Below are 24,246 nucleotides of genomic sequence, written 5' to 3'. Positions count from 1 at the left end.
AATTACAGGTTTATTTATATCAAATTTTATATCATTTTCTTTATATTGAGAAAAATTATATCATGATAATGAATTTCTTGTTGAAATTCTTGTACTGTACACCTTCATGTTTGCTGCTGTAACTCCATGAATTTCCCCATTCTGGGACGAATAAAGGAGTATCTTATCTTACCCTACTTCAAATGTCCAGTAGAGGTTGGGGGTGCAGGTAGAGAGTACGCACCCCACAGCTATCCGTAGCTATCCTTACTGCAAGCTGAGCTCAACAAGCGTACCAGCGGCTAAGAGGATTGCTGATTCCTCCAGGTTAAAACAGATGGTATCAGCACGAGCTACACAGCTGTAACATAGCCTGTACGTCATGGACATGAACCCTCTTTCCCTCTGAGAGAAAAGCTGGTATAACACCGTGAAATCACAAAGGGAATTGGACATTTATTAACTATAGGTCACATCAAAGAGAAACACACACCTCCCTTTAAATCCTCTGTTTGAATCCAGCACATATCCAGGTTCCTCGCTCACCTGATCCGTCTCCTCCTCCCTCCCTTTCTGCCTCTTACATTTCTATCTTTGGCATACGTTGAACTCTTGTCTGCCTCCGTCTCTCTTTCTCCACCATCCCTCTCTTTTTTTAATCCATCTCTGTTCTGCACATCCTCTATTTAAATGCCACTCCCCTCAGGGGGCCCCTGCTCTTAATTACGGGGCCTCACCGTCACCTCCTTGTTATTTCCCTTAATGAGTTCACGCTCCTTGGACCTCTGTGCCTGCACAGTGGGAATGTTGGGAATCTCTGCTTCAAACAACTCACACATTTAAGTGTAGGAGACACACACACAGTCTGCCTTTAGATTCTGGATGTACAGATTTTAACACCCGGTGTTTCCCACTGCTTATGTAAGACCGTTGGTGAGATGTAAACACATTCAAAGACAGGAAGAGATGAAGGGCCTGATTGATATTTTGGGAAAGGGAGAACACATCACAGATAGAAAGAGAAGCTAAGGCTTCACCGTGCATCATTACGGGACACCCTGCTGGAGCTCTTCTAACAGCAGTGTGCAGCTCGCCTCTGTTTTCACCCACGCTCACCTGCATAGAAACGCCTTTTGAATCTCTGAGGACGTTTTCAGCGCTTCTACTTCAGTCCTTTCCTGCCTGATCAGGCTGCATATTCCTGCGTCCTCAACAGCTTTATCTGTCAAATAGTTAATTACAACAATGAATGGTTCAGATGAGTCATGCTGTTTAAAATTCAGTTTTGCCATGTGGGCAAAATAAAAAAAAAATCCTCGGTTCTCCTTCTGTTGTTTGCTTCTGCTCAAGATTATGGAAATCCTCCTTTTATATTTGAGGGAATATGACAACGGATATCCAATATTCACAGAGTCTGATTCTTGTTGTATAGAATATTTTTAGTGCAGTGAAGTGCCAGATGTCAACAGAGATGCTGAAATAGAAATATGTATATAGAGGCAACAGGAACAGGAATATACGACCCCTTATGATTAAAGATGGGAACGAAGAACCGGTTCCAACCAGATCCAGACAGAAACATCATATACCATGATGCCTCAGTGTTACCTTATAAATACCTTCAACATGGTCCTCTGTGTGTTCATCACACATCATGAGAGGCAGATGGATGGATGGATGGATGGATGAATTGAAAGATGTATGGATGGATGATTGAATGGTTGGATTAATGACTGAGTTGATGGATGGATGGATGGATGGATGGATGGATGGATTTATGGCTTAGTTAATGGGTTGATGGATGGATGGATGGATGGATGGATGGATGGATGGATGGATGGATGGATTAATGGATGGATGGATGGATGGATGGATGGATGGATGGATGGATGGATGGATGGATGGATTAATGGATGGATTAATTGATTGATTGATAGATGGATGAATGGATGGATGGATTAATGGATGGATTCATGGATTGATAGATGGATGAATGGATGGATGGATGGATGGATGGATGGATGGATGGATGGATGGATGGATTGATTCATGGATGGATGGATGGATTCATGGATTGATAGATGGATGAATGGATGGATGGATTAATGGATGGATTCATGGATTGATAGATGGATGAATGGATGGATGGATGGGTGGATGGATTCATGGATTGATAGATGGATGAATGGATGGATGGATGGATTAATGGATGGATTCATGGATTGATAGATGGATGAATGGATGGATGGATGGGTGGATGGATGGATTGATTCATGGATGGATGGATGGATGGATGGATTCATGGATTGATAGATGGATGGATGGATGGATGGATGGATTAATGGATGGATTCATGGATTGATGGATGGATGGATGGATGGATGGATGGATGGATGGATGGATGGATGGATGGATGGATGGATGGATGGATGGATGGATGGATGATGGATTACTGGCTGAGTTGATTGGTGAATAATTCATATTGACCCCAAACTGGGAAATCATGCAGAAATGGGACACAACGTAAGTTTTAATAATTTTGATAAATAAGTTCAGTCAGATTTAGATTTCCTCAAATATGAAATATGTTCTTTCAGAACCGTTCTTCATCAAAGTTCATGTAAACTCTGATATTTACATGTCAACATAATGACAGACAAATAGCGCAGATGACATGATCTCCTTGAGGCAGGAAAAGATCTCACTTCTGTTCCAAACTCTGAAACCTGAACGTGTTTTAACTTGTTTTTTAAAGTAAAGGAAAATGTTAGGTATTTGAAAAATGTGCAAAAATGAAGGTGTTCTGTTACCTTGTGATTGAGGACTTAAATTATCTCCTGATCTTCTTTAAATCAAATGACGGATTAATGGAGACCATCACGTATTAATTATTCAGTTATTGAAATGACGTTTCCTTGCAGGCCTGTTTGAGTTCTCTGAGTCACTAATGTGAGATCAGCAAAACGGGCGATCTTTGTGAAGGACACCAGAGAGATGTAGAGAAATATGTAATTGGCATAAAGGAGATTTATTCTACATAATTCATTAATTGTCTCTCTGCTGTCTACATTAATCAGCTCATCACTTTAATTTCACCTTGTTTCTCTCCCTCCGTCTCTCTCCTCCTCTCTCTGTCAGCGATGTATGTTTAAAAGAAGAAGTCTATTATAGATCTGGGTTAATAGGATGGGCTCCCTGTGGGAGAGGTCGAGGGAAAAGATCCTCTAATGAAACCTACATTTCATGCCCACAGTCTGCCAAAGGTATAGAACTGAGTGTGTTTGTGAGGGACTGAGACATCAGGGTACGTACACAGGGATGGTCCCGCTCAGAGGCTGTATCCAAGGGAAGAAACATTAAGATCGGATCTGAGAAGACCCGCTTTATAAAGTCCTCCCATAAGAGTCAGGAGCAGGTTAGCCTAAAGTAGTCTTTGTGTTTATGAACCAGAGCTCTACGGTCTGCAGTCACCCTGCTCGTCTGTCTTCCTGTCAGTCAACATTATGGCTGACATGACAGGATGTGTGTTTGTGTACGTTTGTGTGTGTGGGGGGGTTGACTGATGTTGGCAGGGGAAATAATGGACATCAGTATTTCAAACCAAAACAAAAGAAGAGGGAGAGAAAGCGCCGTGACAAAGAACAGTCAAAACAGTGTGTGTGCTCGCACTGACTAATGGGTAGCCTGTGCTCTGGCATTGTGTGCTGATGTTATGAGCGGACACCAAGTAAACAACATACGCCGTGCAATACACTCATTTGTCCAGGAGCACCACACTGCACCATCTGTGAGGGATTCGTGGGGTCTCGGTGAGGAGAACCAAGTGAAACAAAAGGATGTGACTGTTGGAAAAGTTGGAAACATGTAGGCAGACAGAAGAAGAAGTCAAGTGAACAAACAGGAGTGTGAAATTACAAAACATCTTTAAGCTCATTCATGAACGACCCAGAAACACCTCATGGAAGTGAATTTGATTATGTGTTCTTGGATAGGTCTGTTTTTAAGGATTGGACGATCAGGACGCTGTGAGAAATGCTGATTAAAAACAGAAAATAATGGTTTGCAAATATTTTAAAATCTGTATTTAAGTGGTCATGAGCCAGGCATGTTTCTTTAGTCCTGGAAGTTCCATCCATTATCTTTGTACAGCTTATCACTATCAGGGTTGGGGGCCTGGAGCCTCCCAGCTGTCATTAGGCAAGAGGCAGAGTAGAACCAAGCGGCAACCTCCAGCCACAAGAATTGAAGCTAATGCGAATCTGTTAAAAACTGCAGTTCCTCCAGTGTCCACTTGGGGCTGGCGCCGGAAGTACCAGAAACCACATACACACCCATTCAAAAAAGCTGATCTTTACAGCAGAAATAAACATGTTTACAGCCTGGTACAAAAAACTATTTTAGTCTGAGTAGCTCATTTCTCTATCGGCACACATTGTACAGGGGGTTGATTTTTCATGATGCAGCAGCTTTGAAGATATTAAGATTACAAGTTTTGCATAATTAGAGGCACAGCTGACTTGATTGACTGGAGGGAACACTGTAGCTGTTAGCAAAGAAGCTAAAGGCCCGCCTCTTTACCTCACACTCGCTCGTCAGACGTTAGGTTGAGTTCAGCATTTCCAATATAGCAGCCGCCGACGATCGGCTTCAAGAACATTCAAAACCACACATTCGACAGAGGCAGTTTCAGGGCCGGTTCAGAGCCGGCACTCAAATGAGAACCGGTTTTTCGTGTTTCGACTGTGAGTGAACCGGCCGGGAAAACCAGTTCCAGAGCGGCTCCAACTCTTAGCTGGTCTAGAACCGCGAACCGCTTCGGTCAGGGGCAAGGGGGCGGGGCTGCCGTGATCAAAAACACAAACCAAACATGTTTCCTCCATCGTCCTGCAACGAACAAATAAAAGAGACTAATGGATTCCAAGGCAAAGCAGCGGTCGGCCGAGGAGACAAGCTGCCGTTGTCCGCCATCATCGTTGTTGTTGTGAGGGAAAGTTCGCGCTAGCACTGCTGGGAAAACCGGTCACGTAAATCATGGCGTGCCTCTTCCACGGGCTCGAGCGGGTGGAAAAACAAACGGGTTGCCATGTTGGTTTGCAAGTTCAACCATCTCCGAACCAGCACGAGCACCAGCCCGGAAATACAACCCGGTTTGTGTTGGTTGAAAAGAGGTAACAGAAAGACTCCAGCCCAGCCGGGGATTCAGACCGGGAACCTTCTTGCTGTGAGATAACAGCGCTAACTGTGCAGCTCTGAAAGCAAAAGTAAAAGGACACAGGGACGTGAGAGTATTTTTACTTGTTCCTCTGTGAAACAATTTGTTTTGAATTACTTCCTAAAACCGAGCTACGTACAGCAGTTCTTCAGACGCAACAACCCAACTGGTACAGATACAGGACGCTGTATTCTGCACTACACTCAGGCTGAAATCTTCTGCACACCGTCTCTATGTAACAGTGAAAACTCACTCACAGTAATCATCACTGAACTCCTTCCAAAAGAGATCTCAAGGTTTTATTTAGAAGAGATGAGGCCTCTTTTTCCTCTCCTTCCCTTCCTCTTTTTTTTCTCCTTTTTGTGCCTGACCACTTCTCCAGTTTCCAAGGTGGATGTATTCATTAGTTTCTAGCAGAATAAAAAAAAAAAAAAAGCTGGCACCTTCTGTCATCAGCCCTCGTATCACTCGCAGACTGTTGCTCATCACTGCAGCCTCAGCAGCCTCAGCGGCCTCAGCAGCACAGCGCTCCCAGAAAACGGGCAGAAGTGCGTGATGTCCTTGAGAGAGACGAGAACCAGCGGAGAAACAAACACACCCAGATGCACCAAACGAATGCAAACACAGAAACCCACACGCCCACGCACATGGCAGCCACACAACCATTCAGACATAACATGCAGACACTTCTAAAGACACCTTTGGGAAGCGGGGTTTAATTCAAGCTCTGGCAGCTTAAATTAGATGTTATTTTCCAGGACAGGCATGGAGGAGAGAGAGATCAATCAGCTCCTGTTTTCTGGCTCATTTGAGGAAAAGACAAGGACACTGTTTATAAATTCAGATTTCATACTGCAGATACATGTTTGGTAACTTTGTGAATCCCCTTGGCTGAAGTATTTGAACTCCTACATTAAAGCACACCGGCTCCAGCTCGGCCTGGATCTCTCTGCTGAGCTGAGTGTGAATAAGCACTCTGTAAGTGGCCATCAGCTACATGTATGTGACTGTAGAAAAGGATGGACGACATTACAGCTCCCAAAAGGTGAAGCCCAAATATAGGGAGCTCTCCCTACTGACAGGCTGCAGTATAGGTCCTAAAGCCTCCTCCTGCATGTTAACAGATGGGACATGGAGGTAGTTTTTTAATCAAATTTTCGTAAATTTCAAATAAACACAAGATACTTGTGAAAAGGAGAAGCCCTTAAAGAAGAATACCTCACTTTGTTCTCTACCAACAAGTTACATAACCTCCCATGAGGCCCCTAGTGTTCCCCAAATGAAGATGAACTAGTACAGATGAGGAGTAAGAGCCAGCACCGAGGTTATCAGGCGGGCAACTCCTTCCATCAGTGTTTTGTCATGTTTGTAGCTACGCCTTAGTGTCGTGAGCACTGCATACTTCTGCATTTGTGTGTCCGCATCATTCTGCAATACTTCACCCAAACACTAGTCCGCAGTGCAATTTCTATGCTGGTCATATCGCTGGTATCCAGTACTGCTAAATTGTCTGTGTGTTTGTGCACAGGACACTACAGCGACTGTGAGTGTATAATCTGAGCATCTAATGTTGGAGTTGGAGCTGATAAATGTTGAGCAGCAATTATTGCAAAAAGGAAAAGAGACAAGACATTAGATGAAATGAAAAGGACGGCTGAATACGATGCTACCCAGAGGACCAATCAAAGGACTCGCAGTCTGCATCATTTGGATGCATAGTTACATTTTGGAGGAGGTGCACGTCAGGCTACGTCTGCAGGCTTCTGCATAGACACAGGGCTACGGTGTAGGCTACAGCGTGGAGTTGATGCTAAAGTATAAACCTTAACTCAGCTTAAATCTAGGGTTGGTAGCCACGGAAAACTAGCATGAATTTGAATGTAGCATTTCCTCAGGAATTCGTCTAATCTGACTACCAACCCCAGCTTTAACAGGTACATCAGGCGTCCAGGAACCATCCCCCTCCAGGCCGACTCTCACCTCCCGCTACACACTAGAATAGAAATGAAAAAAAAACAGAGGAAAGATGTTAGAGAGAGGACAGGGAAGGCAGAGCCAGGGTCAGAAGTCAGTTGGACTCCCATTTTTGCAGGAGAGAAGAGAGAGAAAGAAAAGAGAAGAGTATGTAAAAATATGTCAAAAAGAAGACAGAGAGGGGGAAGAATCCCGGTGAGGCTGCAGGCTCCACCTCTTAAACATCTCTCCTCTCAGTTTGTTCTTATTCTGCTGATTTGTGCATTAATGTTTCATCATGATCGACAGTTCAGTAGACAAACTGTTATTTTGGCTTCACTTAATCACAACAGAAGGAGGCGGAGACTTGTCGTCCATCATTACATACAGTCACTGTTGCCAACCACTGAAACTACAGTGCTGGTGTGCAGGTGTGTGTGCCCACTAAGCCGTGGCTGCAGGTGTCACACACACATGAACATGAACAATCTCAGACAGAAATAGCTCTCCGCGCTGCCCTCCTGATGCGTCTGTGACAGATGTTCAGAAAAGAGGAACTGATTGTTTCCCTCATGCCGTCCACATCACGTACCTCCGTGAAGTGGTGTCATAGTGACTCCTGGTCTCTTGTTCGGCTGTTTTGCACCTCACCACGGAATATTTACAGTAAGCAGGAAGAGAGGCCTTCACTCCTGACCCCAAACTTAAAGATCAATCAGCCAGGCTACAGAAAATAGAGAGCATGTGGGAGTTTGTTTGTGTGTGGTAGATTGATTTGAACTCCTGAACACCTACAGTGCTGTATCTCTGCCCCTCTCTGAATCCAGTGGGGCTTCAGCAGACTTCACGCAAGGATGATCGTGTATGGAGCTCTCTCTTCTGAAGAAACACTTTCAGTTAAACCTTATCTTGATAAGATTACAACGTGAAGACACAGATGTGAACAAATATCATGTGGTGCTATCTTTAGGTTGATGCAAATATGTGAAGCAGACATCAGCAACACTACATTTTGCATAATTCCTGGAATAGTGTAAGAGGAAGAAGAACTAAAAAATGCTTTTAAAGGAGACGTCAAAAGAAAGTGGCCATGATGCATTTCTCCTTTCCTTCCAGGACCCGAGGGCAAAGCACAAGTTTAAGATCCATACCTACTCCAGCCCGACCTTCTGCGACCACTGTGGCTCTCTGCTGTACGGCCTCCTACACCAGGGCATGAGATGTGACCGTACGTATCTCACAGTAACCACTTTCATCTTAAACTATGTGAGCACAAACATCCGGTGTAGTCTTCAGTCTATGGAACTGAAGGCCTGTATTCAGTGTAAATAAATGCTCTCATTCCAGAGAGATCCTCTTTATCATCATCTCTAATAAGTGTGTTTGTATTCTAGACTGTATGATGAACATCCATAAGCGCTGCGTGGCCAACGTCCCCAGCCTCTGTGGTACAGACCACACTGAGAGGAGAGGTCGCCTCATGATCACCGCTGAGGTCAAGACCAACGTACTCACTGTTACAAGTAAGTCTATCTCATCCTCTCTCACACACACACACACACACACCCTGTGCATGATCCAGGAAACTAGTGCTGTAGCTCCCTCTAGTGGTGGCGCTGCAGAGGTGAAAGATGAATCATAAAATCAGAGATTCAAAGAAGGAATCCTTCAACCTGAGTCCATTTCAAGGATTGTGTAAGAGTGTCTTCTTGCTTATCAGGCTCAAGCTGTCAAACAAACACTCCGGGTACAAGTCAGAGTTGTGCAGACTCATCAATCAATACAGCTTTTTCCAGAGACACCGAATCTGTTGCATCATCCGTGACATGTCAAACATAGATAAACAAATATTTAACAAGCTGTTTTTTTGGGCGAACATCTGTCATCTGTCCTGATTCATTTTGAGAGAAGCGTGTTATCCACTGATGTTCAGTCCAGTGTCTGACACAGGCATGTGGCAACGCTCCAAATCCAGACTAGAACATCTAATTAAAGGGGCAGTGCAGGATTAATCATTAGTGGTTATTCAGTAGATAACAGTCTCTTTTGGAGGAGCTGGCCCGAGCTCCTGAATCCTGTCCAGCTGTAAACAAGAAGCTCTTAAGGCATGAAAAAAACATAAAAACATGAGTTTGAGTCTTTATTGTGTTGTTTTATTCACTAACTGTTGAGTCAAACAGCTGATTTGACACCAAGCAGTATAGAAGTATGCTTAAATAAAGGGTAGTGGCATGTTTTTAATAGTCCCAAAGGAAAAGGCTGTGAAGTGAAGGTGGAGAGGAGAATATTTTCAAAATAAAGCACACACTTAATTAAATGTAGGATTATTTTTAGTGACTGAAGTTCTGGATTCTCCAAACTGGGTCCATGCTGAATGTTACCTGCAGCACACTCAGTATTCAAGAGTAGCTCATACTAACCCTCCTTAAAAACAACCGAACTATTCCTTTAAATTAGACAGACACAAACCTGAAGTGTGTGATTGAACATCTTGCATCACAAATCTGAAGTGTTTGATATATTTCCCTACAAATGAGATTACTTCTGTGAGACTGAATGTCTCACTGTCACTGGAGAGAGGACTAGTAGAGGCATCAGTGAGTAAAACAAACCACTGTTAGTCTCTGTGCAGGTTTGATCACAGAACAAAGATCACAGCACAAAACACAGAGAGTTCCCCTAAAAGAGATGTTTAAATATTCCTTATCTTCATGCTGGAATGTTAGACGTTGACATGATGATACTGAGCTGCATGGTACAGAATCGAAAGCAGGACTGTCAGGACATTTGAGTTTTTGAAATCAATCTGCACTGAACGAGTCAGATTCTAAATAAAGGCTCACCTTTCTTCTTAAGAGAGTTTCCTGATCAGACTCATTTATTACTGGAACTGATAAATAAAAAAATGGAAGACAACAGTTGACTTGTAGTTTCCTGTTTGGCCTGCAGATGGCAGCATTGGTTTACTTTAACTTTGTGCATGTTGAGCCCACAAAGCTCTGCCTCAGACTGACATCAGCAGATTGTCCTGATGTTAAATTAGAGTGAGCTGGACGAGAGAAAGCACAGGACTACGTTTCACTACAGTGGGGAGGATAACTCAGACACAGCCTACATTAACTCGCTCACACATCAGCTGTCGGGGATCGCTCATAGTGAGAGTCAGGGTTGAGCGGACATGGGTGCAAGGAAACGATTGAGGGTGCTAAAAGTCTCAAACTTTAAACCTCCCAGTGAGATTATCCATGGAGCAGATGAACACCCTCAGAGGTGGAAAAAAACCTCCACATTTCATTTGTTTTTCTTCCCCCTGATGCAACATAAGTTGATTATAAATAAATGATTGATTACTTGTGGATTGCAAACAAACAAAGTCTCTTCTATACGGACAAATCTCATGCTTCTCTTCATCGCCTGCATCCATCCATCCATTATCTTGACCGCTTATCCCAGTAGGGGTCACGGGGGGCTGGAGCCTATCCCAGCTGGCTTCGGGCGGAAGGCAGGGTACACCCTGGACAGGTCGCCAACCTATCACAGGGCAAACACAGAGAGACAGACAACCATTCACACACGCTCACACCTACGGGCAATTTAGAGTGATCAATCAACCTGGTGAGCACGTTTTTGGACTGCGGGAGGAAGCCGGAGTACCCGGAGAGAACCCACGCATGCACCGGGAGAACATGCATTCATCGCCTGCAACCCGTCCAAATATCTAGGGCTTGACTTGTTACTGGTTGAAGATATTACGGTAACTTAACCCTGATCCTGTCCTCTTGCACCTGCTTCCTATTCTATCTCTTGATTTTAAAATTTGATGTCTGAGCTCATCCAAAAAACATAAAGGTCCACGGACCAGGAAGCTCCCATTGAAGGGTTTGGGGAAGAGCCTTAAACGTTGCTTTGTGCTGAAGAAACCCTTCTACTGGAGCTTCCTGGTGTTCAGACCTTTATGTTTTAATATGCAGGATTGGTTTGGATCCAGCACACACTGGAGGATGTGCATGTCTGACTTATAGAGCTCTTCATGACCAGACTCCTTGGTGTAACCTTAGATTTCTAACCCTCTGTGAGCAGATCAGAGTCTTCAGGTTGCACACAGAGCCTGTTTGAAGACTAACCGCTGAAATTTCATCAAATCAGACTCTGCTGCTTTAAATCAAGTCAAGTAATTATCTATCTTATCATCCTCGTTTCTGAAACACTGTTATCATTATTTGATGTCCTGAATTCTGCATGTTAGCACATTCTCCTTGCTCGCTCATTTCCCTACATGTTGCTTCAGACAAAGGTAACACGGTAACATTTCCCTCTGTGGTGTTTCACCGGGTTTCATCCCTCGTTCTCTCTCTCCCTCTCTCCTGCTCTCTCTGGTTCCCACGCTCGTGGACTGATAATTAGCTGGGATTTACTTTGGAAAATGATAAGAGAGCAGACTTATCGCACAGAAACTGCTGTGACAGCAATACAGGCCCAACCTCACAAGAGCTCAATAATAGAATAAGATGGAGCTACATTTGGAGGGAGAAGAAATCGACTAAAATGTGATTGTGCCTGTTAATTAATAGCAAATATACATGATCTTAATCTGTTGTATCTTCAGTTCTTGCAAACCTGGGATTTAAACAGCATTATTTTATATCATAAAGGCATCAAAGCTGTCTCTTCTGCTCTCATTTTCCCTGTGGTAATAATATACACACAGTTAGAAGAAGCAGAGGGTGCAGTTTCAGTTTCTGCCTACAGGGGTCAGTGTGGAGTCACCAGTATTTTCCTCATCATTGCAGTGAGGTGCAAAAAAAAAAAATCCACCGCCACAGAGATTGAACTGTAGAACCACATGAAATTATTCCACAGCTTAACACAGCAGAAGCTGCAAATGGCTGCTCCACTAAAAAAAAAAAAAAACCTGTCCTGTAAACGAGTCGTGGATTTAAAAGAGAAATCGACAAAAAAAGAGTGACTTGTTTTTGATCACTCCTAAGTCACCTCCCGCCCACTTTCCTGGGAGATCAGGGCTCAGGGTCGTTGGCAGAGAGGGAGCCCGTGGAGACGGAGAATCAGCAGCTAGCTCAAGGACGCTCCAGCAGGGGAAATGCAGTGGGACGTGGGATTAGGGCTGTGGAAGCCGCTCCCTTCATTTTTCGAGATAATCCAGTACCTTGTCTCCTTCCTAATACTGATTTTGATAACTGGACTTGAATATCGCCAGAAACTGAGTGTTTCCAAGTATTAAGAGACAACACACTGTTTTTTGTCAGTCATGATACTTTTAATTACAGGGCTATCGGATCAGTGCATACAAGTGACTGCACATAACGATGGATGACTCTTCCCATTGTACAAAAGTGATGCCGTAATACCTCCCACGACAAGCGCTGGTGCCTTTTCTGTGGAGCCAGAGTGTGCAAAGTTGTGATTGGCTGTTGGATCAATGTCCCGCCCCCTCCACTGACACAAACGTACATTTATTTTTTTTAAGTTATATTTTGGGGCTTTTTGCCTTTATTTGACAGACAGCTGAAGAGAGACAGGCAATTTGGGGAGTAGAAAGCGGGGAAGACATGCAGGAAATGGTCACGGCTGGGAATCGAACCGGCGACCCCTGCGACGAGGACTGTCGCTTCTGTATGTGGGGCGCTTAGACCGCTAGGCTAAAAGCGCCCTGAGAATGTACATTTAACTTACCCACAGAATAGCAAAACTCTCTCACTTCCTGTCTCAGTTTGAAGCAAACACTTGCAGCGATGGAAAGTTCAATCACTCTCTTGTTAGTGTTTCTTACATTTTCTCATGCAGGAGAATCATTTGTCCTCAGAGTCGTCAATCATGACATTAAACCCTTTTATAGGATCAATACAAAAGGTCTCAGAGAAATAAACACATGATAAGAAGTAACTTTAATGAAAGAAGATGATTTAAAGTTTGACCCATGTCCCATCTGTTCATATGGAGGGGGACGGCTTTATAAGCTGTACTGCAGCCAGACAGTAGAGGGAGCTCTAAATGTTTATGCTTCCTGTTTGAGGAGTTATGTTGTCTGCCTCTCTGTACAGTCCACAGTTGATACCTTATATCACATTTAAGGCAGTGAAGCCATAACATTTAGAGCTCCCCTGGTGGCTGGTTGCAGTAAAGCTCTTAAGGCCCGCCTCCTCCATTACAACAGATGGAACATGGGTCAAACTAGAGAGTTAGAACATGTCAGATTGTTAAAAAAGAGGGGATGTGACAGGTCCAGCAGGTCTATCAGCCAGATCCTTTCTGTGCGTGCCTCAGCTCCAAATACATCACCAGCACCCTTTACAGCTGTATGTTGGCTTCACTTTTTTTACAAAGTGAGTAGGCACGGCGTCCATATTTACACATACAGTAAATGTTCAATCCCGCTCTGACATCCTAAAGATGAAGTTCTCTTTAACATTTTGCAGCATGAAAACATGCACCTCGGACCGAACATGAGAATCCTGCTAACTCTGATGAGGTTGTCTCACATGGGAAAAAGTGCACTGCCAACGCCCACGCTGCTCTGCATATACAGTATTCTGCTGTTACTGCACTCTTATCTCCACCCGCCCACCCTGGAGACTCAAATACATGCGTTATCTCTCTCCTACTCACACACACACTCACACACACACACAGAGGCACACACACACACACACATACACATTCTTTGCAATTAGCACACACTTTATGCAAGGAAGATCCTCACACATGCATACAGTCACATGCAGAAAACACACCTGGTCATACACAAGCAGACCAATCCTCTCATTCACACACACGCACAGAAACACACACACACACACACACCCTGGTGTATTTACTGTAAGTGTCCTCTGAGACTATTTGGCATGCTACCCTCTTTATAGCTCCCCTCAAACAGCATTTGATGGTCACTTTAACAGGCATCATCTAATATTTATTGATGTGCTCCGCTGAGGGTTTAATACTGGTCTGTGCTGTGGTTAACCTCCTGAAGCTTAGCGTAGCACGGCACTTTAACAGCATGAAAACCTCATTTCTCTGACTTCTTAAAGGTGTTCTCATGCTGCGAGCTCTCTGGGAAGCTCTCCTCTCAGTCATGGTTTGAAAGGATGCAGTATGTTCCCTGCAGCTCCTGGAGCTCTGCATCTCAATTGTTAATTGGAAAAAAACAGCTCCTGTAAAAAAGTCTGCTTCTGTTTTTATCACAGAAAAAAAGTCAGAGAAGTCTCACTTTTAGGTGAATTCAGGGGCGCTTGATTTAAAGACGGACGAGCTTAAACTCTGAATGTAAATGTGACATTTGTAATCTTCAAAATGTTCCTTCTCTCGTGGCTGAACACAACATGATATCTGCTCCTGTCTTCTCTAATCAGACTTCTTTTTTCTGTGAAATAACACTCACAACCTTTTCTAATTATGAAATCTGTCAGTTTATTTATTTAATCCTCACTCTTAAGGCTGCAGGAGAAGATGCATTAAAGATTAAAGTGCATCAAAAAGGAGCAGAACTTGACAAACCAGGGAGAGGCCGGCTGCACAGAAACTCAAAGGTTGCCACATTTAAGAAAAGGTGTGGTTTCACTGCCTTCATGTGCCATCTACATATGCACATTTAATATCTATACAGCACATTTTACAGGAATTAGAAGGGATTTTAAGACATTATGTTTACTCAAGGCGTGCATGTGCTGAAATCAATAATGCTCTTTATTCTTTACATTCCATTCACCAAAATAAATTGTTTTAGTGCCAAATAAAAAAGGACAGAAGTAAAAGAAACAGTCTGATGAACACGCTGCTTCATGTTTAGTTTGAACCTTTAACCAGCTAAACCAAAGTTCAAATTGACATTTTTTCTCAATGGAAGGAAAACCACGCGTACAACCACATTGTTAACTTACTGACCCAGTAAACTGAGTCTCCCAGAGACGAGTTTTCAGACGGATCTTTGTACGGTGGACAGGGTCAGATCAAATTTTTAGTGTTCCTAAAAGCTAATAAATAAGGAATGGCATCTCTCTAGCGGGCAGAGGCCTGAGCTGCTGCGCCGAGTCGAGAGGCACTGACTTGAACTTCTATGATTCAGAGCTCCTGCTCAGGAAAGTGCAGAGTTTCCCCTTTTCAACTGAGGATGGGAAACTGGAATACGTCTCCAGCTCTGGTCACAAATGAGTCTTAAGCTCTCATCTTGATTTTATTTATACAGCAGCTTTTATAGATTCAAGCATGCAGACTGAAGTGCTTCACAGAGACAGAGAGACAGGAAACAGCAGCATTAGGTAAAATGATGCACGGCTAAAACAAGACAGAGAGAAGTGATATGAAATATTTAAAAATAGAAGAAAAGAAAACAGATAAATATCAGGAAAATAAAATAAAATCATTATAGTAAAAATAAATCTGATAAATACCAAAAAATTAAATAAATCTGATAAAAATTCAGAAAATAAGATCAAATAAATAAATCAGATAAAAAGTAAAAATAAATGGAAAATAAAATTAAATCATTATAACATAATACATCAGATAAATACCAAAAAATAAGATAAAATAAATTAAATTAAATTAATTAATTAAATTAAAATCAAATCATTATAATAAAACAAATCAGATAAATAAAATAAAATCAATAAAATAAAATCAGATTAGTACCAGAGAAATAAATAAATAAATAAATAAATAAGATTAAATAAAAATGATGCCAAAACAAGGTCTTTTTCTTTATGTTTCTCAACAGGAAACATTTTAGAGCTACACTAGCTAAGTCTTGTGTTTTGTGTGTTGTTTGGAAAAGGTTAATGTGTGTCTTAAATGAGTGTGTCCCTAGAGAGCGGTCTATAGGACACAGCAGCCCGGCCCTGCTCCCTGTAATTGGAAGCGACCTCACAACTTGACCAGTAACATAATTGCCTATGCACACACACAAACACGAACACACACGAACACACACGAACACACACACACACACATGCGGGGTGTTTTACTGCACAAGAATGCAATTACAGCCCAATAACACAGGACCACAAAAGAAGGATTAGTGTCAAAACTGGCACCCTCATTACTGACAGATCTGGCAACCTCACGGTATTAACCCCCCCATACATCTCAGAGGTTCAACTTAAACTCTGCCCTCAGTCACACAAACAGATTTCTAACATGTCTCTTGTTTCTTTCTTTCCTTTCTTTCCAGTCAAAGAGGGCAGAAACCTGGTTCCTATGGACCCCAACGGTCTGTCAGACCCCTATGTGAAGCTCAAACTGATCCCAGATCCACGCAGCGAGAGTAAACAGAAGACCAAGACCGTCAAGTGCTGCCTCAACCCCACCTGGAACGAGACCTTTAAATTGTAAGGCTTCATGTCTCCGGGTGTCTCTCTCTCTCTCTCTTTGTCTTCTTGTTTCCTCTCTTTTCTTCCTGTCTTCTCTCTGTTCCAGCTCCGTCTCTTCTCTTTCAGTGCAGCGTTTTCATCACATTATGCACGGCTTCTCAAGCATGTGTAACCGCTGGCATTAAGAAAAAAAAACATCTGGCTGCTTCTTCTCATGAAAGTTGCTTTTGGGGTCGTTTCCTGCAGTTGGCTCTAATTACATTCCTAATAAGCTTCATCACACTTTGCATGGAGGGAGACTCACATTTGCATTTTCAGGCGTCTTGGTGCAGATGTTCAGTTTGAACGGCACTTTTTCTACCTATCCTACAAACAACAACTGCTCCAAGGAGTTATTAGAGTTAGGACACAGATTATCAAACTGAACTAAAGTTTAATCTGTAGGTGAATCTGATTTCCAGAGAAATGACTATACAACACAATACGAACAAACATGAGATGACTCACTACATCAGTAAGCTCAAGCAGTCGTAGAGATGTCTCATAACTGTGCAAAGGACTGCTTTAATGATAGTTCAGGCAGGCAAAGAGCCTCAGTTATCTTGGTCATCGTCCAACTCTTTGACTGTCTTTGTTTCTCCTCCAGCCACCTGAAGGAGTACGATAAGGACCGCCGCCTCTCCGTGGAGGTCTGGGACTGGGATCTGACCAGCCGCAACGACTTCATGGGATCGCTGTCCTTCGGCATCTCAGAGCTCCAGAAACAAGGAGTGGATGGATGGTGAGATTAAAGGGAGAGGCATGAGTGAACGACAAGAGGGGTGTGTTGTGATGTAAGGCGGAGGGAGTGCACAGGTAGAGGAGGAGGGAGAGTGAAGGTGACCTTGTTCCTAAAAGCACTGTTGGAGAAATACTTTAGTCTGAGCTTGTCTTTTTTATTCTGGTGATACTTAATGCCAAAACATCTCTACCCTGTCTCTTTATCTCCTCTTCTTTATCTCTCCAGCTACCTCTCTCTCTCTCTTGAGCTTAGTCTCTATATCTCTCCATCTTCCTCCCTTTTTACTGACGCTGCTGTGTCAGGGTTTTTAATAAGATGCCAGTGTTTGAGGTGGAGTGGTGGAGGTGGAGAGATGCCATTAAAAACCTGATAATCATTCAAAGTGGAGTGAACCTGAGAATGTTTCAACACTCCTTTAGTGTGCATCGTCACATCTGCTGGTACCGGCATCCAGGAAGAGGAAGAGAGAGAGAGACCACAGCATGGACGTGTTAGCTTCTGAGTTAAAAATCTGTATGAAGCAGACTGTTTCTGCTCTCTGTTCATTTGAACAGAGGCCATTTTTATTTGAGATCACACTCAGGGTGGAAAGTTTAAAAGATGTTAAATGATTCTACTGTATCCTAGGTTACATTCATCAAATTGATTTATTACATTTTATGATTGACCAAAAGACAATAATGATATTATTAAAATAATTACAACAACAATAATCCTAATTATTTATTTATTTATTTATTTATTATCATCATTATAATATAATAATGATGTATTTATTATTTACGTTATTATTTATTTATTTTTAATTATTATTGATACTATTAATATTATTATTACCATTGTATTTTTTATTATAATGGTTATTGTATGACTGTAATAATTATTATTTATTTATTTATTCATATTAAATTGTTATTGGTATCATTTATATTATTATAATAATTATTTTATTATATTACTAGTATATGGTTTGCCATATTCTAATTTAAACTACAACTTTTCTGATAAGTTTGCTAGCTTTAGATAACTTAACTAACTTAGTGTAACCTAGTTTAATGAGAAAAAACGAAACCACTTGTTAAAGCTGCTGTGAGGAACTTTTAGCTTGTATCTAGTCTGGCGCCCCCTTGTGGACAAAGTGATACCTCTTATCTCTTGTCCTGTACATGCAAAATAATTGTCTTCAGACAATAACCTCATCCTGTTGTCTTTTCACATTTAGACTTATCTTACAATGTGATTATTTGCAATGAAAACAACCAAAAAAGGCTGTTTTTAAAGCGAGATGTCAATCATCTGTTCTGACACCTACCCCCTCAGAGCAGTTTTAGACATTAAAATGACAACAGAGAAGGTATCAGTGTTGTTGTGGATGGTCTTGTTTGCTTTTGAGGGTCATAAAGAGGCATCAGGATCAGTTTCAGTCTGTTTCTCAGACAGTTAAAAACTCCTCATAGTGCCTTTAACAATAATGTTAGCTTGCTAGCTAAACTGGCAACTCAAAAATATGATGCTAACTTAAGGTGAAAATTAAAAGCAGAAAAAAGCCTTAAGCCTTAAACTTATCTTTACTATTAAAAGTTATATAGGTTGTTGTGAATACTAGCTAGCTAACTAGCCATTTAGTTACTAACTTTATTGTAAGATAGCTTCTTCTTTAGCTAATGCCTGGTTAGTGTTAATGTTAGCTAGCTAGCAGTAATATTAGTAGAAGTAATAGGACTTGGTTGAATGCTAACGTAAGCCACTATGAGCTGCATTTCATAAGTTATCAAATATGTTGTTTAATCCTTAAATCTGACCGAATATATATCGCTGCAATTTGACTACTTTTAATGTTTTATTGAAAGCTTGAATGCTGATGTTTATTATTCACTTTGTTAACCTGGAGGACAGCAATACAGAATTGTCTTTAGGAACAGGGTCAAAAGTTTCCACCCTGAGTGTTGAAGCAGCCTGAGGCTAACATTAGCTAGCATTAAAACTTTTTTTCTGCACATAAAGGAAACCTGTTTGTTTGACTCTCACCAAACATTTCTGTTTTAAGACTTTTCATGGTCCAAGTCTGAGATGTATTCCTGCTCAGCTCAGAGACAGTCAGCAGGTGCATCAGACTCCTTCTGTGATCTGTGTCACTGAGCAGAAATGTAATGTACTGTGAAGACAGTAGTGATGCTTTGAGCTCCTGTCTTCAGTTGTAATGAAGCTAATGTAAAATATGATATCCTATTGATTTTGTTAAATGATCAAATCTTCTCTGCAGGGTTTTGGAGCCCGTCTCTCTCACCATGAAGGAGAGTGAATTACCAAATAATCATCTGATTATTCTTCAGGACTGTAAATCTGTGCAGGAACACTCGGCAGCTCGGGCTAACTGCACCAGTTTAAAGGCTTAAATTGTTCAAACTAATTGAGAATTGATTGGAGTTTGAATCTTCTCTCTCAGGTTTAAGCTGCTCTCCCAGGAAGAGGGCGAGTACTTCAATGTCCCCGTCGCTCCGGAGGGGGAGGAGGGCAACGAGGAGCTCCGGCAGAAGTTTGAGGTGTGTGTGTACCTTTAAGTCGACTTGTGTTTTAAGTGTGTGCCTGGATGTGTGTGAGTGTTTGGGCATGGTGAATGCTTGTGAATGTGTGTGTGTGCACTGTGTGTGTCTCAGTGAGAGGCTCTCTGGGAGAGCTGTTAGCAGTTGGCAGGCACACTTAGAGTACCATGCGGTCTGGCACACTGCAAGTCCAGACGTGCATGTTGGTGAGTGTGTGCGTGTATGTATGTGTGTGTGTGTGTGTGTGTGTGTGTGGGACTGACCGGTAGGCCCACTCATTAACACATTTGGCAGTGGGGAGGATAACCCCCATACCCTTTTTTTCTTCTCTTTCCGCTCCTCCTTCTGTCCTGAGGACACAGTGCCAAAAAAAGGAGTCACTCTGAGGCCATTTGGAGGCTGTTGGTGTTTTTACACCTTTCCCAGCTGTAGCACAAGTTGTGTTAGATGCTTAGCTTAGCTTAGCACACTTACATGCAGACAGAGATTATTCCTTCAATACTATCATCAACTATGGAAAAGAGCCGTCTTTGCAGTTCATCAAAACAATGAAGGGCGGTCAATCTTTAAAATGAGGGATGAGTGAAGAATGTGTCGTCAGTAACGGTGGAGATACTGATGTTTAAAGCCAAGACTGTCTTGCCTGCAAATTTATGGACATATGTTTCAAGTAGTGACTGCTATGAGAGGTGATTATAATATTTGAATCCATCATTAAACATTTGACCTTGAAAACAACGTCACCAAGAACATACAAGACTTTGAAAGTTCTCCTCATTGTGTCGTATCAGGAGCAGTTTGACCTCAAAGGTACGGACCTTCTGGCAATGTCCCTGGCTCTGTTCACAGGGAACAAACAAGCTAGTGTTAAAACATTGAAGCCAATGTGGAGGTGCTAAAAACTGCAGTTCCTGGAGTGTCCACTTGAGGCCGCCTTCAAAAAGCCCAGGAGACCTCTGTGACTCCCACAGCAGACATGAACATGTCTACAGCCGGGTAGAGAGTAGCTCATCTCTATTGGTACACACACCAATGTGTAAGATTCTAAGGCTACAAGTTTTGCACAATTAGGCAGAATCAGGGTCATGGCTGTAGCTGATACCGAGGCCGGCCTTCACTCCACCTCTTTGCCTCTTACTTGAGTTTGGTTTAGTCAGCATTTCCAACATGTTGGGCTTTAAAACTTGCATTCCTGGTCTTTTTACTAACTCTTAAAATGTGCAACCTTTCCATCAACATCTGCTGTGCAATGAACAACAAGCACGCCAGATGATCTGTCTTATATTTGCACTAAACTACTAAAGAGACCAACCATGCAAGCAAGCCTAGAGGTGCAGCTCAGTCCAGATCGCTAACAGGTCTAAACTAAAACTAAAGTCCAACAGGCCAAAAGAGAGATTTGACTTTGCAGACTTATCCTGCAACATTGAACACTTTCAAATGGGTCTCTATGGGGCTCGACTCACTTTTGGAGTCAGCCCCCAGTGGCCACTTGAGGAACTGCAGTTAGTGGCCCTCCTGCATTAGCTCTTTTATTCAGCTCATGTTAAAACTCAAAAGGTAGAAACAGATTCTACCCTCAGCTCTGAAATCAGAGTTCTTCATTGTTACTTGTGTGTTGATAGTTTGGATTCTGCTCTATTCGGGGAGGAGTTGTTCTCGTCTCGCCTCCATTCTCTCCTCGCTGTCTCCATCTTGCTTCTCTTTCTCTCCTTCACTTATCTGTTTTGTCCTCTGTCACCTTACCGCCCCCCTGTGTGTTTCTCTCTCTTTATCTGTTTTCCTCTCCCTCCTCCTCCTCCTCAAGGTCACGGTCCTCAGACGTTCACTGAGACACAATCTCGGGGGGGCTGCTATCAAGCTCACACACACACACACAAGTGCACACATACACACAAACACACAAACACAGAGAGCATGTGGGCAACTTCTCAGAGGGTGAAGCTCTCAGAGGGACGCAGAGACAGACGGACGGATAGACAGACAGAGGGGGGATTTCACTTCAGTAACATGACCTGCATGCTTCCATCAATCCATCAGCGTCACACAAACACACAGAGAGGACTCACAAGAAGCATGCACACGCACACAGACTTAAATAGAGTTATTAAGAGTGCTCATGACTGTGTTTCCATCTTCTTTCTATTTCTGATAACTAAAGAGGGAGGCTCTCATCACATAAAGAAAGAGAGGAGTAAATGATCTGATCCCTCAGGTGTGGAGTCAATCCCAGCTGCTATTGGGTGAGATTAGTTTGGGTACACCCTGGACAGGTCACTATCCTATAACAGGTCTATGATGTTAAGTAAAACTGGCCTGTAGATGTTCAGACCTGCTCATGTGAAGAGCTTCTGGTTTGTGATGGCGCCCCCTGTGGACAAAGCAGTCCCTCTAATCTAGCTGCACAGTGTCGTAGCGATTAGCACTGACACCAAATAGCAAGACGGTTCCTGGTTTGAATCTGAGCTGTTCAATGTAAGGTGCATTTCGACCAAGAGTTCCGGGGTCCAAGAACCACTTTACCTGGAACTAAAAGGTTCCTGTGCCCCCATTGTTGTCTGCATTTCAACCTTGGGCTGAAGTCCTGGTTACATTGTGCAAATCAAGCCAGTGACACCATAGAAGCAGACGGACAGGCAGGTATCATTATGAGCAACACAACAGTTAGCCTGTTAGCATGAAGAGACTCAGCTGGTCTGTTTTAGATGGTGCTATATTTCATCACAGATGGATTCACTGAATCAACACGTGAGAGGAGATAAGCGCGAGTAGCAAAGACATTTCAACACGGCTTTAAAATCCTTTTGAACTCAAAAAGCCGTGATCGCAGAGATCGGCCGGTGTTTTGGTTTAAACAGCAACCCTGTTAACTGGAGACTCTCAGCCGGATGCATCCCTCATAAACGTCTTTAGACCATCATTAAATATCTGATGAGGATATTTTGAAATCTTAATAAAAACTAAACTAGTTTGCATTCCCAGGAACTCCCTCTGTGTTTCAACAGCTGTGTAAACTCCACAAACACTGACACGTTCAGCTGAAGGTCTCCAGTTTACAGGGTCACTTTTAAAACCGGAACACCGGGAGGAGAGACGCATTCACGGTGGGCTGAGAGGAGACTACTGTTACAAGCTGCTAAATCAAGAGAATCACAGATTCTTCTTTTGAAAAGTACACACACATACAAAAAAGATAGAACAAATAAAAACTAATGAAAGAAAGAGAAATCAAGAGAATCACAGATGTGTGTGATGTTATTGTGGACGGAGGGAGGAATAAAAACACTGAGGTTAATCTACCAATCAGACACGTTCAGCATTGCAGGCCCCGCCCCCTGAAAGTCCCAGGACCTTTAAAAAGTACTACCCCCCTAGGCAGGACTCAAGCAACATCATCTGCATGTTGTTGCTGAGTGTTTTGCTAGTCAGAAAAAAAGTAGATGAATAAAAGAGCAAAGAGTGTAAAGATAAAGTAAAGATGTTTAAATCATCATTCTGTGTAAGTCTTTACCTCCCGAGGCCTCATTCATATTTACAACAGGACCCAACAGATGATGCTTTTCTGCTCCTCCACAAATTCAATGCATAAATATTCTTTGAATGCACCTTGTCAGTGTTCAGATTATTTGGCCTTTTCAAGAAAGTGTATCAGATTGTGGAGCTGCCATTCAGCCTCATGCTGCTGTTTGTACTGTGCACACAGACACAGAGAGACAGACACAGAGAGCAGCGTTAATCTATGAAGGCTCAGAGAGTGTTGACTCCAGCATGCTCGGCTGCTCCCAAATACCTCCACTGCTGCTCTGTGTGTGTGTGTGTGTGCGTGTGAATGTGAGTGTGTGTGTGTGCGCCTGTGTGTGTGTGTGTGTGTGTGTGTGTGTGTGTGTGTGTGTGTGTGTGTGTGTCAGAGCAGATGGAGACAGATAGAGCCTTTTATCCATTGATGAGCAGAGAACTGTAAGGGTTGCATTGCCCTGCACACACACACACACACACACACACACTCACACACACTCTCACAAACACACACACACACACACACAACAAACAGTGCAGGGAGCAGCAGAAGAGCACTTGAAAGCTTTACTCTGACAATTTTCAAGCGGAGGCAGAGGAGAAACTACTGCACAGGACAGAAGAAGTGCCTCGATGTGGATCAGCAATTTGGAGATAAGATAGGATAAGATGTTCTCATCCCGTACCTCTGGCTCTGAGAGTCCGGGCGTTTTGTTAATGTTTTAAGACCGTCTTTAAATTAAGGATGGCTTAACAAAGTGGAGAATGAGATTATAATTAGATTAGATGTTAAGATTCTAATAGTTTCCTATGACAAGGTCGACGACTCAGCTAGAGAGAGAACGTTGAAACAGAGTGAATAATGGAGAGAGACGGGGAAGAGGAGACGGACATGAATAAATGTAGAGTGAGAGACAAAGGGCACATTTAAAAAGATGA

At 42.6% G+C, this 24,246-nt stretch overlaps 1 protein-coding gene across 1 annotated transcript in view; it reads left to right on the top strand.

Annotated features, from left to right (window-relative positions):
* The window catches only part of LOC117832229 (protein kinase C beta type-like), a 95,950-nt gene that overhangs the window by 43,102 nt on the left and 28,602 nt on the right, over positions 1-24,246 (top strand). The window contains exons 4-8 of the mRNA XM_034711275.1: positions 8,261-8,372; positions 8,539-8,667; positions 16,329-16,485; positions 17,114-17,248; positions 19,695-19,791. Of these exons, the coding sequence (XP_034567166.1) occupies positions 8,261-8,372; positions 8,539-8,667; positions 16,329-16,485; positions 17,114-17,248; positions 19,695-19,791 (630 nt within the window). The remainder of the gene's footprint in view (positions 1-8,260; positions 8,373-8,538; positions 8,668-16,328; positions 16,486-17,113; positions 17,249-19,694; positions 19,792-24,246) is intronic.

This window comes from Notolabrus celidotus, chromosome 20 (assembly GCF_009762535.1).
Source record: "Notolabrus celidotus isolate fNotCel1 chromosome 20, fNotCel1.pri, whole genome shotgun sequence".
NCBI classification, from domain to species: domain Eukaryota; kingdom Metazoa; phylum Chordata; class Actinopteri; order Labriformes; family Labridae; genus Notolabrus; species Notolabrus celidotus.
Note: the sequence above shows the minus strand (reverse complement) of the source record. Positions and strands in the feature narration are given on the sequence as shown.